The 18,898-nt window shown below is 41.8% G+C and overlaps 1 protein-coding gene across 1 annotated transcript in view; it reads right to left on the bottom strand.

Annotated features, from left to right (window-relative positions):
* Positions 1–18,898, bottom strand: part of UTP20 (UTP20, small subunit processome component) — a 98,475-nt gene that overhangs the window by 17,437 nt on the left and 62,140 nt on the right. The window contains exons 39-45 of the mRNA XM_008064698.1: positions 14,012–14,151; positions 13,698–13,780; positions 10,241–10,527; positions 8,862–9,001; positions 8,490–8,646; positions 3,856–3,954; positions 2,635–2,802 (exon numbers count right to left, since the gene is read on the bottom strand). Of these exons, the coding sequence (XP_008062889.1) occupies positions 2,635–2,802; positions 3,856–3,954; positions 8,490–8,646; positions 8,862–9,001; positions 10,241–10,527; positions 13,698–13,780; positions 14,012–14,151 (1,074 nt within the window). The remainder of the gene's footprint in view (positions 1–2,634; positions 2,803–3,855; positions 3,955–8,489; positions 8,647–8,861; positions 9,002–10,240; positions 10,528–13,697; positions 13,781–14,011; positions 14,152–18,898) is intronic.

Here is an 18,898-nt window from a genome sequence, read left to right as displayed (position 1 = left end):
CTTCGGCAATCGTTCTGCCTCAGTCTTCCAAGTAGCTGGAACTACAGGCACGCGCTATCGTGCTCAGCTAATTTTTGATTGATTTGTAGAGATGAGGTATCACCAACTTGCCCAGGCGGGTATCGAACCCGCGGGCTCAGGCAATCCACTCACCTCAGCCTCCCAAAGCACTGGGATTACAGGCTGAGCTACCAAGCCCAGACCCTAATACAATTTCAAACACAGATATGGCATATAAATTAAAAGCAATCACACTCTCAACCCGAGGCAGCCACTGTGCACAGACTGTATGCCACTGGGTTCTTCCTCCTGCCCTGCTCTCTGCTAACGAAGCCCTCCCCGACCTCCAGGTACAAGAGAAGGGGTGACTTCAGCAAAATGTATAGTTAAGACTTATAGGAAACCCTAGAAAGAAGCAACACATGGCCACACTTCAGTGTTTGACATCAGTTTGAGCCAAATCAGAGGAACTTCATGGGCACCTGAGGTCATCAGCCTCACAAAACACTCAGCCTTCCCAGCTATTATCTCATGTAAGTCGTCGCATTAATGACTACATCCCTTTGAGGGACTTCATGGAACACAGCACAGGTGTCTGTGCTCTACTGACCCAGGTTCACCCTCAAAGCATGTCTAATGCTCTCAGATCAGGCTCAGATAAAGCTAAAGACATTCTAGGAATAGTTATAGACTTGGAATTAGAGTAATTCATGTCATGACAGCGCTTACTGCTCTAGTTTCAGTAAATAAAACTATGACAAAATGAATGAATACATGTATTGAATGTTCACCCCTGCAAGAGGCACAGGAAACAAGAGGAAGGTGGGTCACCCACAGTCCCTGGTCGCTAGGAGGCAGAATAAACCAAGGAAGGATGTGAGCTTTGGATCAGAGAGATCGCAAATAAACCCTAGCTTTCCTCCTTAACTGTGTTCCTTCCTACCTTCCCAAGCCCGGACTGTCTTTTCTGAAAAATGGAAGGACCATCGGTCTCATAGGGTGGTTGTGCAGATAAGAAGAGAGAACGTATCAGTGCTTGGAATATAACGGGTTAGTGAATGTCAGTCTGCTTCCTCTGGGCAATACGGGCGGCAGTCTGTGGCCAAAGGCTTTCCAATATGTGTGGATTTTGTATTGTTTATTGTCATGAAGGCCAGTATACAGTTGCACAAATATGTGAATTACAATATACCCTCATAACCTCTTTTATTCTGCTTTGCATTGTTATTTATGGTTCTGCACATTCTGGCTCAGAAAGAACTTAACAGTCTTTGCAATGGAGTCTGCTAATGTGTTCTCTCTTCATATTTGGATTACTTCCCCATCTCCATTCACATGTATCTGTTATAGTCCTTCTTCTTCTTTCTTTGAGTCAGGGGTCTCACTTGTCGCCCAGGCTGGAATACAGTGGCACAATCACGGCTCACTGCAGCCTAGACCTCCTGGGCTCAAGTGACCCCTCCACCTCAGCCTCCCGAGTAGCTGGGACGACAGACATGAGCCTCCACGTCTGGCTAAATTTTTTTCTTTCTCTAAAACTTCAGGGTGTTCGTGGGCAGGCTAGTTACAAAGGTGTCTTGCATGACAGTAAGTCATCAAACCTGTCACCCAAATGGTGAAGGTAGACACTACAGGTAGCTTTTTGAGCCTTGCTCCCCCCCTGCCCCCTCTTTAGGAGCCCCCAGTTTCTGTTCCCACCCTTATGGCCATCTATACTCAGGGTTTAGCTCCTACTTGTAAGTGGGAGCATGGTATTTGTTTTCTGTTCTGGGTTAATTTGCTTAGAATAATGGCCTCCAGCTGCACCCACGTTGCTGCAAAGACAGGATTTTGTTCTCTTTTAGTGGCGGCATCGTATTCCATGATGTATCTGTACCTTATTTCCCTTATCCAACCCACCACTGACGGGCACCTATGTTGGGTCCATATTTTGCTATTGTGAACAGTGCTGCAATGAACATACAAGTGCAGGTGTCTTTCCGGTAGAACAATGTATGCTCTCTTGGGTAGCGCCCAGTAGTGGGATTGCTGGATAGAACAGTAAATCTATTTTTAGATCTCTGTGAAATCTCCAGACTGCTCTCCACAGGTGCTGACCTATCTTACATTCCCACCAACAGTGTGTGAGCGCTCCCTTTTCTCTGCAACTTCACCAACATATTGTTTTTTGAATTATTGATCATAGCCAACCTGACTGGTATGAGACGGGTGTCTCATCAGGGTTTTGATTTGCGTTTCTCTGATGATTTGTGATGTTGAGGATGTTTTTCTAACTAAAAAGAGTTTCAAGTACTTTCATATATAATGTGCAAGTTCCTCCAGAGATAGCCACTGGGACAGCTTGAGAGCCTCTGGGTTTTCTCAGTGTTCCAGCGCTGACCCAGCAGGAAAGCACCAGCATTCAGTCACTGCTGCCTTTCCGCTCTCATCTGGTCGAGTCAGGGACCACGGCTCTCGGAGTAGTGTGCTCAACTCGGGGCTGCCACCTAGTGGCCATGGGGTGCCTACCGGGGCCCTCAGCACCAAAAGAAACCGCAGGTGATCAGGAATGCAGCGTCAGGGTTCCTCAGCAAAGCCCCATCAGGAACTCTGACAGGAGCGGTGGGATCTCCCGTGTGGCACTCAAGCCCTTACCTCTTTTAAGGGAAGGATGAGCCTCGTAACCTGGTCTTTTCCTACAAACTTGCCCAGGATCTCATAGGACTCGTAGCTCTTGCTTCTTCGCGCCTCCATGACTTTGGAGAGGATCTGCTTGACTTCCTTCTCTTCGGCAATGGCACCAAACAACTCCCGGTTAAAAATCTTGAAAGGAAAGAGACAAAGGACATGACGTGTGCTCAGCGAGATGCACCAACATAAGCAGTCACTGAGGAAAGGCACTGGTGCAGCCAGACCAAGGGAAAGCGAGCTGGACTGGACTGAAGCCAGACAGCAGGGTTTCCAGTCAGGTTTGCTTCAGCCTCTAAGAGCGTGTTATGTAAAATTAAACGAACGTGGAAGAGAACTGCACTTTTTTTTTAACTCACTAGTTTTTGATGTAATCTAGAGAACAAGCGCTAAAAAAAAACAAAAACAAAAACAAAGCAGAAACAAAACAAAAACACTTGAAGGTCAATATAACTGGAAACAAAAGAAAAATTCTTCACAGATGTACCTAACTGTTTAACCATACAGATAGGGTCTTATTTTTTGACATTATCAAAGAGTAGTTTAATTTCCCTCAAGGCATTCTCATGATATTTACAACTTAATTATCAAAATTAATGTAAATATTTAAATTGATTCAAAGTGTTAAGAGTCTACAGTTTTAAAAACATAAGGAAAACGTTGTGGACAAATTTATTCTCTTCTTAATCCTCGCCTTGAAATTAGCACATTATCCAATTTTAATTTTCCTATCTTTTGCAGAGACAGGGTCTCACTATGTTGCCCAGGCTGGTCTTGAACTCCTAGACTCAAGTAATTCTCCCATCTCAGTCTCCCAAAGTACTGGGATTATAGGCATGAGCCACCATGCCTGGCTAATTTTTCACTACATTATAAATAAAACCCCTAGTGAACATACTTTTATTCCTTTACCATAGACTCTCAGAAGTGACTGAAAATTTTTGCTTATTTCAAAAGCTCTTGAAATACAATTTTCTTTTCAGAAAGATTATACAGAGTTATGACCTACTAGCAATGACAGAGTGGCCTTCTCACTCTAGTCTTCACTTCTTAAACCTCTGCTAATCTAAAAGATGAAATACCACATGATTTTCATTTTTATAGGCTATTTTTATTTCTTATTTTGTGGACTGATTTTGTGCCCTTTGCTCACTAAAGAAAAAAAATGAATCCCTTTCCAAATCTTACCTCAATCAGTATATCCACACAAGAGTCCAAATCCCCGACGTGCAGCTTGCTGGTGAGGCCTTGCAGCAACTTGTGAACGGTGAACGTCAGCACGTGGACCTACAATGAGATGCACAGGGAGCATGAACAGTGAAGGATTCCATAGCGTGAGCGTATGAACCCCAGGAAGCCCTGCAGGGTGCAGCACCTAGAGCCTGTGTGTCCGTTACTGCCAGAAGAGCGTGGACAAATGACCACTCTCTACGATCCTTCCACTAAACGGGCACTTTGTACAAAAGATGTTCAGAAAAACATGACTGTGCTTAGGATCTCTGACTGTGACTAAGCCAGGCCAGTGATTTCTAAGAAAGGCACAAGAGTCTCAAATTTTAAAAAACCACCCTGTGAACTGAGGAACTGCCACTGTTGAATGTCATCGAAGCTGGTACATAAAATGTTATGAAGGAAACACGTTTTTACACCCTCTGACAACTAAGCTGCCATTTGCTGGGAGCTCAGGGTATTAGCACTCACGTGTATTAGATCGCCTCAGCCTCACCCATCCCATCGATGGAGCAGGTGCTACCCTCCCAGCAGTTTTTGGGTGAGGGCGGGGCTGAGGTGCCCAGAGGTCACGGGGAGGAGAGGGAGTCAGGGTGAGAAACAGACTAAGCTACACAGCCTCTCAAGCGTTTCATATTCTTTATGTTGCTTCCAGTCTGTTATGTCAAGGTAAATAGCAGGTAATGGTCAGAGGCTAAGGAAACACCTTAGTTCTTAATACACAGTCTTTATCTTAAAGGCATACTTTCATAGGCACCTACTTGAGATTTTTTAATTTAATTTTTTTTTTTTTTTTGAGTCAGAGTCTCACCCAGGTTGGAGTGCAGTGGCATACTCACAGCTACTGCAGTCTTGACTTTCTGGGCTCAGGTGATCCTTTCACCTCAGTCTTCCAAGTAGCTGGAACCACAGGAACATGCCACCATGCCTGGCCAATTTTTTGATTTATTATAAAGATGAGATCTTGCCAAGTTGCCCAGTCGGGTCTTGAACTCCTGGGCTCAGGCAGTCCTCTTACCTCTGCCTCCCAGAGTACTGGGATTACAAGTGTGAGCCACCACACCTGGCCATACCTGTGACTTTTAAGTTCTTCCATGTACAGATGGACCCTAACTTACAATGGTTCAATTTATGATTTTTTGACTTTACTTATTGGGGTTTACTAGGACAAAATCCCATTGTAAGTTTATTGGGACAACATCTCATCGTAAGTTAAGGAGCATCTGTATTTGAAATGTTTGCTGTGAACTTTACAAAGATACTTTTTTCGGGGGTGGGGAGCAGGGAGGTTGCTCTGTTGTCCAGGCTGGTCTCAAACTCCTGGGCTCAAATGACCCTTCCACTTCAGCTGCATGAGTAACTGGGACTACAGGCATGTGCCACCATACCTGGCTTTTACATAATTTTTGAAAATCCTCTTAGGGGACAGGGATGAAGAGTGACACTTGAATACAGTTTTGGTACAGTCTGCACGGTTAATACTAAAACTCAAATTACTTGTTCTCTACACCCTAGTTTAGTTATTTTAACAAATGATGGGATGGGCTTAAAGAACAGGTGGCTAGGGAGAAAAAACACTCCTCCTTTAAATACCCAGGCGTTTCATAACCCTCTCCTCATGTAACCTGAGGATCCTTGCCGGCAGTACATGTGGCTGCAGCGTTTACTCCAAGATTAAAAAGAGAGAGAGAATTACAAAATTCATTAATTCTCTTCTTCTTCTTTTTTGTTGTTGCAATTCTCATTAGGACTAGAGACAAGTTCTGTTTAGAAATAACACCAAGGACACTTTTTTATATTGTATTTCCACACTGAATACCAGTCAGATTTGCTTCAGCCTCAAAGAGCATGTCTATGTAAAATTAAATGAATGCAGCAGTGAGCTGCACTTTTTATATTCTGAATGGGTAAAGGGCTAAAAATGTGTGCATGGGTCCTGAAGGCCAGAGCCATGCTGTACTTGCCCTCGACGCCCACTGCCCAACCCCGCTGCCGCTGTGGGAGTGGCAGCAGTGGCTTGGATGAGGGGACTGGGGGGAGCCACGACTCTGGGTGTGGCAGCAGCAGTGCCGAGGGTAGGGCGTACTCTGGTGGCTTTTCTCGGTCCTGCTGCTGCCTGGTGGGCCCCTGACCTGGGCACAGTTGCGGGAAGTGCATGGTAAAGTGAGACGAATCAAGCCCATTTTCTAGATGAAAGACTGAAACCAACAGAAAAATAAAGTGTCAGCAAAGAAACAAAAGATCATGATCTAAATGGTACTTTTAGAACTGACAATCCATCAACTGAAACGAGAAATCCACTGGATTTCCAATAGCAGAGGGACAGGAAAGAGGAGGAGCCAGTGAGCCTGCAGACAGACTGAAACAATTATCCAATGTCAACAACAGAAAAAAATATATGAACAGAGTCTTGGACCTGTGGGAAAAAATGAAAGGTCTAATATTCGTTTCACCAAAGCCCCAGGGAAGGAGGGCAGTGAGGAAATGTACTTCAAGGAGTTTTGGCTAGAAACTCCTCAATTTGGTCAAGAAGCTCAGCAAATCCCCAAAAGGATAAATCCAAAGAAATCCACACATAGACACAGCATGATCAAACTGCTGAAAATAAAAACAAAGAAAAAGTCTTTAAAGCAGCCAGAGAAAAACAGCACATTACTTAGGGAGACAACATATTGAGTAACTCATCAGCCAAGTGGGAAGGGTTCCTTTTGTAGCTCCTAAACATGATGACTGGGTTTTCACACTCATGTGAGAGGTGTCTCCCTCAAACCTTGCTACGACATTGGCATGTTACCAGTCTGATGTGGGGAAAAAAGAAAGGCTACAAGGAAACATCTAGGAAAGGACTGACTGTCAGTGCAGAATGATAGACCCAGCAACAAAATGCATCAGGAGTGAAGGTGAAAGAAAGGCATTCACAGATGGAAAGAAGCTGAGAGACTCTTGCTGCCACGGCTGTTCTCCAAGGCAGCTCAATGAAGACCTGAGCCTACAGCAAAATGACAGAAAGAAACATGGACATTCAGAAATGAAGACAGACCAGCAAAAATGTTAAAGATCTGGGTAAAATATTAAACCACTCTTCTCCTCTTGAGTTCATTATCAAATGTTTGACAAGACTGGGCACAGTGGCTCATGCCTGTAATCTTAGCACTTTGGGAGGCCAAGGTGGGAGGACTGCTTGAGCCCGGGTACTCAAGACCAGCTTGGGCAACATAGAGAAACCTTGTCCTGAAATAAAAATCAAAAAATTAGCTGGGCGTGGTGGTGTGTGTGCCTGTCTACTCATGTTGCTGAGGTAGAAGGATCGCCTGAGCCTGGGAGGTTGAGGATGCGGTAAGCCGTGATTGTTGTGATTAGGCCACAGCTGGAGTGACAGAGTGAGACCCTGACTCAAAACAAACAAACAAAAAATATATCTGAGAATTATAAGTAAACATGCTGCCTAATGTTTTCCATATATGGAGATGTTGATACATAAATAGCTCTGACACAAGGGGGAGGTTATAAGGTCCACAGCCCACTTGACATGGTAAATACTGATCCTCAGGACTGTTAAAAGTTAAGTAAGCTTATGGCAATATCCAGAGCAACCACTAAAAAACCATATGAAGTGGATGAATAAGGACATTGTGAATGTGTGACATTATAAGCTGTGGAACAGGAACTTACTGTCAGCAAACCATGATATACAAGGTAGAGGCGGACTAGCAGGAGTCTTGGCTGCATACTTGAGAAGAAGAGTTGCAGTACTCCCATCCTGTAACCCACCCAGGATCCTATGAAAATGCAGTGTCTTTGGCCAGGTATAGGTCCCTGAATCCTGCATTTCTAACAAGCTCCCAGGTGTTGCTGACACTGCATGTCCAGGGTCCATCCTTGGAGCAGCAAGGGGTTGGGTAATGTGTGACCTTCAGAGTGTTTGTATTCTGCTTGGCAATAACTCTTTTGTTTTATGTTTCAAATCCTAAACAAATATGTGTGTTCTTTATTATCCACATCTGTGGCAATACACTCAACAAAAATTTTATTATGAGCACAGAGACTATAAAACTTGATATCAGGGCCAGGCGTGGTGGTTCATGCCTGTAATCCCAGCACTATAGGAGGCTGAGGTGGGAGGACTGCTTGAGCTCAGGAGTTTAAGACCAGCCTGGTCAACATAGCAAGACCTCCTCTCTATTAAGAAAAAAATTAAAAATTTAGCTGTGCGTGGTGTCGGGTGCCTGTAGTCCCAGCTACTTGGGAGGCCGAAGTCATAGCGGCGAGCCGTGATCGTGCCATTGTACTCAAGACTGGTTGACAGAGACCCCCTACTCAAAAAAAAGAAAAAAAAAAGAAAGAAAAACACCAAATCCAACTTGATATCAAGTAACCCAGGCCTATAGGATCTTACAAAAAAACCCAAAATAGGAACTTTTAAATAATAGATTATTTATAATACTGAGTAGAAGCTTCTGGAAACTGCTGCTTGCATCTCAGTGGGTCAGCTTTACTAAAGAGAAGCCTGAGGAACCACAACTTATGGTTTTCAAGCAGCAAATAACTGAACTCCAATCCAACCTGCACATAAAGCACTTGATTTGAATTACCTGGTACCCACGGACGAGGGTTGTCTGCAATTCTTTTAAGACATACTGCAGGAAGTGCACACCCAGATCCTCTATGATTTTTGCAAGGGTGCTGCGGGCAATGTCTCTGATCTCCTGTGCTCTGTTCTTAAGGAGGGCACACACTTTCAGCAAAATACTAGAAAACAAGAAGTTGAAAAATGACGAAGCAAATAAAAATACAAATGCCCTTTTGTCATTCAGTTACCCATAACTCAAATGCCCCACTTAGGATTCTAAATCATGGCAAATATGACAGTATTTCTCCTCTTCCCAACAAAAGTGATGCCAAAGTCAGGAAGAAAAGACCCATTTTTGAGTTTCACGGGATGTTTCTAATTGTGGCACACACACCTTGGCAGATTGGCTTCCATAACTTCTGGTGGTAGGGACTGCATGAGTTTAACCATGGCAAAAGCTAAAGGAACTCGAACCACTTCCTCATCATTCACAACCTTGGACTTGATGAGCTTGTGTTCTTCCTCCCTTTTAGTCTGTAAGAAAAATTTAGGTTAAACAAACACAAAAACAAATGGATTAGAGACCAACCCAGCAATCTTGCATTTGAAAGATGAGCTCTTTTTGTAGACCATAAACCCACTTCTAAGTTTAGTGTCTTTAAAAACAAACTAAATTGTGCAATTTGAGAATAACTCTCTAAAAACTGTTCTACTTGCCAGGCATGGTGGCTCATGCCTGTAATCCCAACACTTTGGGAGTCTGAGGCAGGAGGACTACTTGAGCCCAGGAGTTCAAGACCAGCCTGGACAACAAAGTGAGACCTTATTTCTACAAAAAAATTTAAAAAGTGGCCAGACGTGGTAGTGCACACCTGTAGTCCAGCCACTTGGGAACCTGAGGCAGAAGGATTGCCTAAGCCTAGGAAGTCCAGGCTGTGGTGAGCCATGATCCTGCCAGTATTGTCCAGCCTGGTCAGCAGAGACCCTGGCTCAAAAATAAAGAATGTTTCCAAAGGGGCCATCAGAAAATAAGTAAGGCCAAATTTTGCTGATGTGGGTTAAGAGTACTGTGAAGTATAAAAAAGTCATATAAAATTTGTGTCAACTGGAGCTCTCAAGTTTTTGAGTGACATTATTGATTGGCATATAATGTATTACATCTAATAAAGGAGGCTTATTTATAAATATACAGAATGACCAAGTCAACATTTTATGGCAGGATTGACAAACCTTTTCTGTAAAGGGCCAGAGAGTATTTTTTGGCTTTCTGGTCTCAGTTGAAGTTACTCAACTCTGCAGTTGTGATGAAAATGCAGAATTAGACACTATGTAAATGAATGAGTGTAACTGTGTTCCCATAAAACTTTATTTACAGAAGGAGGCTGGGCCATAGTTTGCCGACCCGTGTTTTACAACTGAGAAGGCAAGGCAAGGTCTGGCTTCATGAGAATGCACTGCTAAACATCATCCCTGTTAACCTGGGGAAAGATGGATTTTGAATAACAGAGAATTGGCCAAGAAGCAGAAAAGAAACATATTCTAATTTTTAGTAACCTTTTTTTGGACACGGAGTCTCTTAGTGTCTATTTTGGAGGCAGAAAAGCACTTATCTGCCATGTCACAATCATAAAGAAGGAGTATTATGAAGGAAAATGAACTGAAGGGCTGAGACAAAAGAAATCCAAAGCTGAAATCAACCAGTTAATCATCAAGAACCTCAGTCTGACAGGGCCCCACTGGCACCCGAGCTCACTGGGCCCCAAGAATTATTACCGTAGATGCAAGGCATTTATGGAGTCTGGGAAGAATATCCCCAGTTATGGTTCCATGGATATTGTTAATTGTTCTCTCCAGCTCCTCCTTATTCCGAGGAAGGAAAGAGACAGCCTTGTTGAGGCACTCAGATTCCGTGGCTGACGGCCCTTCAGGAGCAGCTGCACCGGGGCTTCCCAGGTCTTCCTTGTCCAACAAACTCTTGTGTGCACTTTCCTCCTCTTCCTCATCCATGTGCTCTGAGTCCATGGCCTCATGCTCTGGCAACTCAATCACTTTGGTTGTGTCTATGTTTAAGAAGCAACAAAAGTCACCTTATCTCAAATAAGCAGACACCACAGCTGTGATAAGCACTCTTGTCCACTATCAGCCAGCTTCCTATAAAGTTGCCTAATCCCCAGCTATGGGCAGGCAGGCAAGCGCTGAGGAGAGAACAGCCAACGAGAGAGGGCTGGGGATTCTGCTTTTTCACAGCTTAGAGTCTAACAAGACAAAGTGTCCATTGCAAAAGAACATGGAGCAGCAAGCACAAGACAATTGGGGAAGACACCGGGCAGCTGAGACAGCTGAGACGCAAGAGGGCCTCAGGCAAGAGAAAGCTTGTAGAGTCCTGTGGCTGGAGGTTTCCAAGGCAGCCAACAGCCCGGATACAGACATTTCCTTTATGTTAGGATTCAGCTTATTGAAGGCAATTAGGTAGAATAGCATTGTGGGCCATGTCCAGACTTGGCTCAGCTAACAAACCATGTGACCACAGTCAGTTAACTTAACCCAAGTGGGCTTATGCTTCTTCACCAGTAAAACACAGATGGCACCCAGCCTGCAAGGCTATTATGAGGATTAAATGAGATAAAATCCATAATTTCCTGAAACATATTTCTGATACTTCACTGACTTTCAAACAGTGGTAGCTATTAGTTTTTAGTTCATTACTGGCAGTGTAGCTTTATAAAAGTTATTTTATGTCTCTGAACCTCAGTTTCTCAAACCAAAAATGTGGAGTAACTAGCTCGACGGCCTTTTTCTTTTCTTTTCTTTCTTTGAGTCAGGGTTGCACTCTGTTACCCAGGCTGGAGTATGCAGTGGCATGATCATGTCTACCCCCTGGGCTCAGGCAATCCTTTCACCTCAGCCTTCTAAGTAGCTGGAACTACAGGCATGAGCCACCATGACTGCCTGTTTTGTAGAGAAGAGGTCTCGGTATGTTCCCAAAGCTAGTCTTCAACTCGTGGCCTCAAGCAATTCTTACACCTAGGCCTCCCAAAGTGCTGGGATTACAGGCATAAGCCACCGCACACAACCTGGTTCTTAATGAGGACAAATGGCATAAGGTTTCTAAAAGCTCAGCTGATATAGGTGCTCACTAAATGTTTCAAACTTTATTGACCTCCTTGTCACTGGGTTTATTTTCCATCAAAAGACCACTGTCTTCTTTGACTCACCATCTCATTTTTGTTGACCACCTTTTACTAGCATGCAGAATAAAGAACTAGAAAATGAAAACTTTTGACTCGGCATCATTCAGAACTATAATTCCACGGTGCTCCTTTCTCCTCATCCTAAAGGACAATGCTCCACCCCAGCTTGGTCCAGCTCTAATTCAGGTTAACTTAGGGTACTGCTGGTAACTAGGAGGCGGGGGTTCTTGTTTGCACTGTAATGTAATGGATGTTCTTTCGCGATGCTTTGCCAACCATGAGGGAAAACGAAGGGAGAAGAGCTGTTTTAACAGGCAAAAGCCATATGGTTGTAAGTTGGTCATGAGTTTTGAGGTAGAGGATTTGTTTTATTTGATAACTGGAAATTACTAGTCCTCACCCAGATTGGAAGCCAAGGTCACCAATGCCTGGAATGCATAATTCCAGAGGTGAAATGAGTCTAATTGAAGGAAGGGAAGTATCCCTATTGACTTCCCTAGCGTTCCAAACACTGAGAACAGCTTGCAGGTAAGACTGGTAATCTGATACCCTCACTGGACAGAAGGTTAGACTTAATCACAACTGTGCCTCAGGTAAGATGTTAAAGAAAGATGTGTTTTAAAAAAATGAAAATGTTTATGAGTAGTAGTAGCAGTAGCTACCTTTGTTTTATTCTGGTTTTAAAGCAAAGGTTTGTGATTCTTTACCACTGGATATGATGTTGCAGTAGGTTTTTTAAAAACATTCTTCAACAAGTTAAGAAGATATCTATTCTTTGCTAAATAATCATTTAAATCATGAATGCATACTGAATTTAATCAAATGGCTTCCCTACATCTACCTAAACCATTGCATGTTTTTATACACTAATTTTTAAACTCTATTAAATAATTTTCCAGTATTGAGCCAACCCTGCATTCCTGGAATAAACCAAACACAGCCATGTCTGTTAATGCTTTCACTGACTGTGGAATTTGACGTGCAAATACATGGTTTAGAATTTGTACATCTCTCTTAATAAGTACAGTGTTTGTAACATTCCATTTTCCCAGTGTCAGTTTGTTGGTTTTGGATATGCAATTATACCAATTTTATGAGTTAGTGGGAGCCTCGTCTTTTTCAACCACCTGAAATAGCTGGTCTAAGGTTGAAACAATCAGTTCCTTGAATGTTTAATAAAACTCGCCTATAAGACATTCTGTGCCTGGCATTTTCATCAGATGATTAACTGCAGATTCAATTTCTTTAATGGTTAGAGATATATTTGGATTTTCTATATTTTTCTTGTTAGTTTTTGGATTATACTTTTCTAAGAATTTATACATCTTACCCAAGTATTAAAATTCATAAATACAAACATCATAATATTATTTTATCTTTTTCACTTAGTTCTGACATTTAAAAAATCCTAATATTGCTGATAATGCCCTTTATTTTTGTGAATCAATCTTATCAAGCATTTGCTAATTTATGGATCAATCTTATCAAGCATGTGCCAATTTATAATCTTTTCAAATCTCTATTTTTAGCTCTGTTGATCTTTTCTATTGTATTTATACTTCATTGATTGCTGCTCTAAGTTTTTACTATTTCTCTTCTTTGTTTTTGTTGCTTAATGTTCTTTCCACACAAAGAGATAATAAAATTGGATTTCTATGTAAATAATTTACAGCTCGGACTTTTTCACTAATTAATTTTGACCGGTCTTCTCTACAGTTAGAAAGTTTTACAAGAATACATAAACCAGTCAAATACAGTGGTTCATGCCTGTAATCCCAGCATTTGGGAGGCCAACACAGGAGGATGGCTTGAGACCAGAAGCTTAAGACCATCCTGGGCAACAGAGCAAGACCTTATCTCTACAAAACAAACAAACCCAACTTAATCCATTCATTTTAGCTTCCTTCTAACTCATTAACTAATCACTGCTACAAGAACAGAAGAAGGGAATAAGTTGAATTTTGCCATCGCTCAATCACTGTCATAAATTATCCAAAAATAAGATGAAAATCTAGTTTAGGAACATTTCAAAAACTTACTTTCTTCACTCTGCATTTTTCCCATTTGTTCTTCGAGAGTTTTGTGGTCAAAGTGAAATGCTTCTAATACTATCACTAGCAAACTGTTAAAAAAAAGTACACAGAAATGTTCGTTTGATTATCAATATCATTTGATTATTAGGAGAGGAAATTTAAAGACTTATAAACATTAAAGTTATTTTTATCAGTATTTTTGACCTCACCAAGCATTACTCAACCTCATTAACATAAAGTAAAAAAGTAAGTTGAGATTGTTGAAAGGCTAATTCAGGAAATAGTTTAAAAACAAAACAAAATAAGTAGTTTGACCATACCTGACACCCAACTTTTGATTGATCTGTCCTGTCTGTAAAACATGAATGAAATGCTTCAAGTAATAGACATATGCTGACCAGGAGAGATGCCTGCAAATGGCCCCAACAACCTCTGTAGCAGCAATAATTATGTTCTCATGCTGTGAAATAAATCAAGAGCATCAGTCAGAGTAGGCATTTGCTAACAAAATATAAGGCTAACTCAGTATATTAAAAAGCTTAGACATTAGGTGATCAGAAATTATAGAAAGGAGAACATATCCAAACTATCTGCCATTTATCCTCTCACCCCCAGCTCTAGGACAAGATGCTATCAGCTTAAAAGAATTACACCTTCCTTTAATGGATATTAATATATTTTGGACTCTTTTCCACTCAGGCTGCCCCGATGGGTACAAGACTACAGGCAGCAAATGAAGTAAATTCAATGTACAAAAGTGACATATGTCAAAAACTATGTACTGTACTGCTCAGCACTCAAAAGTACAATGTCTCTGAGAGAGCTTTTTCAGGCCACGATGGAACAGGAACTAGACTTACCTTCATACCTTAGACTAGAAAAGTACACAAAATAGATAAAACAGTAATTTTCAGACTTTGGACATCAAACAATACAGGACAGAAAGAAAATAAATGGAGTGAGCCATATAATTACCCCCAACTTAATGTGAGAGAACTGTCAGGTTGCAGCATAGGATGGGAAACAAAAAGAGCAGTGGTGTCCCTGAGTAAAGGAGGCAGAGTTGACGCTCTGGTGGCGAGAGTCCACAGGGCAGTGTGCCACAAAGGAGAGCCACACTGAGGAGATGCTGTTCAGAGCAAGCACCTTGTCTTCTGCTGAGTACTAGCAGTGGATGTCAGCAAGAAAGAGACAGGCAAAGACCTACCAAAGGGAACAGGCAAAACAACCATCAAAAACCGTATCAGGATGAGCATACAGTGAGTCCCCTGCATATGATACTTCAAGTTGTGAACTTTCAAAGACGCAAACGTGCATGTGCAATCATGTAAATTAGTTCATGTGTCTGATCTGGTGTACACTGTCACATACATGCATCCTCTACAAGTGGTTGTGCTTTTGTATACTTTACTTGTGTACTGTATAGAGTATACTAGTACAGTATCTTTATTTAAAGATACTTTATTTAAAGCCCAGGGTGTCTGGAAGCAAGTATAAAAGCAGCAGGGATGTAGCTGGTACTGCTAAGACGAACCATGTGACAATGATGGAAACAAAAGTGAAAATAATTGAGAGTGGAGGCAAAAAGATGGCAGACGTCACTTATCCTTATAATGTGAATCATTCAACCATCAGCACGATTCTAAAGAACAAGGACAAGATCAAGGAACATGTTAAGTCTGCTGTGCCAATGATGTTGACAATATCAAAGAAGCGTGGAAAAGTGATGGAGAAACGTCTCAGTGTGTAGATGGATCAGCATCAGTATCGAATCCCACTCAGCTTAATGCTGATTCAAGAGAATGCTAAAAGCCTTTATAAAGACTTGAAGAAACACAGCAAAGAATCAGAGGGTGCATCTCTTAATGCCAGCCATGGCTGGTTCCATCGGCTCAAGGGTGGAGCCAACCTTCACAATGTAAAAGTAAGTGGTGAGGCAGCGAATGCAGATACAGTAGCTGCTCAGGAATTTCCTAAAATGCTTTAAGAGATGATTGATAAAGGTGCTCATTTATCTGAGCAGGTTTTTAATGTGGATGAGACAGGACTGTACTGGAAGAGGATGCCAGGTCAAAGTTACATCAGTGAGGAGGAAAAACTGATGCCAGGCTATAAAGCAGCAAAGGACAGGCTGGCTCTGTTGTTTGGTGGCAATCGTCCTGAGAACCCAAGAGCTTCAAAACATAGCCAAGGGCTCTCTCCCTGTTGTGTGGAGGAGGAACTCCAAAGCCTGGGTTACACAAGCCATTTTCCAGGACTGGTTTTTCTACCAGCTAGAGAAATATTGCCTGGAGAAGAGAAGGACGTCACACTCAACAGTCCTTTGCTGCTTGACAATGCTCCAGGCCACCCCCATCTTGGACGACTTTCATTCCAACGTCCAAGTAGTACATCTGCCACCAAATATTATGTCACTCATCCAACCTATGGACCAGGGAGGTATAGCAACTTTTTCTTTTCTTTTCTTTTCTTCTTTTTTTTGGGTCAGGGTCTCACTTTGTTGTCTAAGCTAGAGTGTAGTGGCATGCTCATGGTTATGACAGCCGCGACCTGCTGGGCTCAGGCAATCCTCACTCCTTCTGCCTCAGCCTTTCAAGTACAGGCGTGCGCCAGCATGCCTGGCTAATTTTTTTTTTGATTGATTGTAGAGACAAGGTCTCGCCAAGTTGACCAGGCTAGTTTTGAACTCCTAAGCTCAGGCAATCCTCTCTCCTCCACCTCCCAAAGTGCTGGGATTACAAGTGTGAGCCACTGCACCCAGCCTATAGTGACTTTCAAGAAATACTATTTATATCACATTTTTCATCAGGCAGTAAAGGCAAGTGATGAATCGGGAACAACCTTGCGACAATTTTGGAATAACATCTAACAAGGCTTTGCTGGATGTGAGGTTACAGCTGTCACCATGAATGGGGCTTGGAAGTACCTTTGCCCGCAGTTTATGATTTTCTTGGATCTGAGAAGGAGGGTGAGGAACCCAAAGAGTCTTCAGAAACTCAGTGACCCTCAGCGAGAGCTGGAGCCAGATATGCAAGAGGATGACTTCGCTGTGACCTCCTGGCTGGACAACACAAGGCGCTTACGAATGAAGACCTGACGGAATGGGCAGCGCAGAGAAAGGACAAAGAGAGACAGGAGGAAGAAGTAACTGAAGAACTGAAGAGATTCATGATGCAGGAGATGGCAAGGGGTTTTCTTTATCTAAGGAAGCACTGTTAGGTTTTGAGGCTCAGGACCCGAACATAGCACGATTCACGAAGTTGCACAGCTGTTCAGAATGCCATCCGGTGCCACCGTGTCACCTATGATGAGAAAAAAGAGCGACTACCCAGACATCACTGAATCGTTTTTTCAAGAGGGTAGATAGAATTGAACCCAGCAAGGAAGCAGAACCTGTGCCGCCAGCGTCAGGCATGAGTGACACTGCAGCTTGCCCATAGACTCCTGTTGCTGACGATCCTTTACCTCTGACACTTCCCACTCCTCTCCTCCCTCCAGTCAGGAACTCTTCTTGCCTGCCCACTCAATGCCAGTCCCCGGATGCCAGCTGTTGGACTGTACTGTTCTACTGTACTTTTCAAGGTACCAAACCGTAAGATTAAAAATGTTTTATTTTTTGTCTTTTATGTGTTATTTGTGCGAAAAGTATTATAAACCTATTATATTACAGTCCAGTACTATACAGCCAATTGTGTCAGTAGGGTACCTAGGCTAACTTGGCTGGACTTACAAATGTGCTCTGGAAATGAAACTCGCTTGTATGTAGGGGACTATAGTAAGTCCACATTCCTATTAGGCAGAGTGAAAAACTTTATGATACATGAGGCATTAGGTATTCAGGCACTCAGAAAGATAGTGCCTCAGCAGTAGGTCATATTAGCCCTAGACTAACGGCTGCTCCTGCTTAAGAAAGCTTAAAAGCAAGCCTCAAAAAGACCAGACTATTTATAAGTAACCTAACTGCATCTGAGAATAATTATCAGGGATACTTAAAGACATACAAATATACCTAGCAGCCAGTAACATAAAATTCTTAATGTCTGGCATCTAAGAAAAAATTACCAGCACACAAAGCAGAAAAATATCTCTAATTAGAAGAAAAAATATCAATCAATAAAATAGACCCAGAAATGATACAGATGATAGTTAGTAGACAAAGACATTAAAATAAGTGAAATATGCCATATGATCAACAAGGAAGAGGACATTTATAATCTGATGACTTATTTTTGACCAAAATTCCCCTTAAATTCCTATATGCTACCTATGGCTGTACTCCATTCAGTTTCTTGCAGTATATGTCTAATATTAGCCTTTGGCAATGAGTTAACACAATTCTAATATGGTCATAGGTAGTTAAAATATCAATTTTTTTTTAAATGGGGAAAGTATGAGCATGTTAAGGAGAGACATGGAAGATATGTTTTATTTTAAAAGGCCCAAATTTGAACTTCTAAAGATAAAAAAACAAAGACAATTCTGAGAGGGAAGATATACTGGATGGGATTAACAGCAAATTAGACATTGCAGAAGAAGAAAAATAGTGAACTTGAAAACATAGCAATAGAAAAATGAAACAAACGAAACTCAGGGGGAAAAAAAATGACCAAAAACCAAAACAATACTAAAGCCTCAGTGATTTATGGGACAACTTTGACCTAATAAAATATGCTGAAGTGATCCAAAAATATATTTAAAGAAATAATGGCTGAAAAATTTTCAGGAGGAAGAAAGGAACAGAGAGGGGAAGAGGGAGAGGAGGAGGGGGATACGTTACATTCAGGGAAACAAAGAATAACTTCTCAATGGTAGCAATAGAAGTCAGAAGACAATACAGAATCTTTAAAGTATTGGATGAAGAAAAAGCCCTGTCACTATAAAATTCTGTACCCAGCAACAATATCTTTCAAAAATGAACACAAGAAAAGACAAAGCTGAAAGAATTAATCACTAGCAGATATGCGCTACAAAAAATGTAAAGGAAGTTCTCCTGCCAGAAGTAAAATGATACTGGATGAATATTTGGATGTACACAAAGGAATGATGAGTACCAGACATTATAAATATGTAAGCAGACATAAAAAAAATGTCCTGACTTTAAAGATCTCTTTAAAAGATAATCGACTATTTAAGGCAAAAATGACAATAATGTTCTGTGTGGCTTAAAGACCTATGACAAAAATAACACAATAACTAATAAAGATAAT

This window comes from Carlito syrichta, unplaced genomic scaffold, assembly GCF_000164805.1.
Source record: "Carlito syrichta isolate Samal-C Ts95f unplaced genomic scaffold, Tarsius_syrichta-2.0.1 Scaffold307930, whole genome shotgun sequence".
NCBI lineage: Eukaryota > Metazoa > Chordata > Mammalia > Primates > Tarsiidae > Carlito > Carlito syrichta.
The sequence above is the reverse complement of the archived record's forward strand: the minus strand, read 5'-3'. Positions and strand labels throughout refer to the sequence as shown.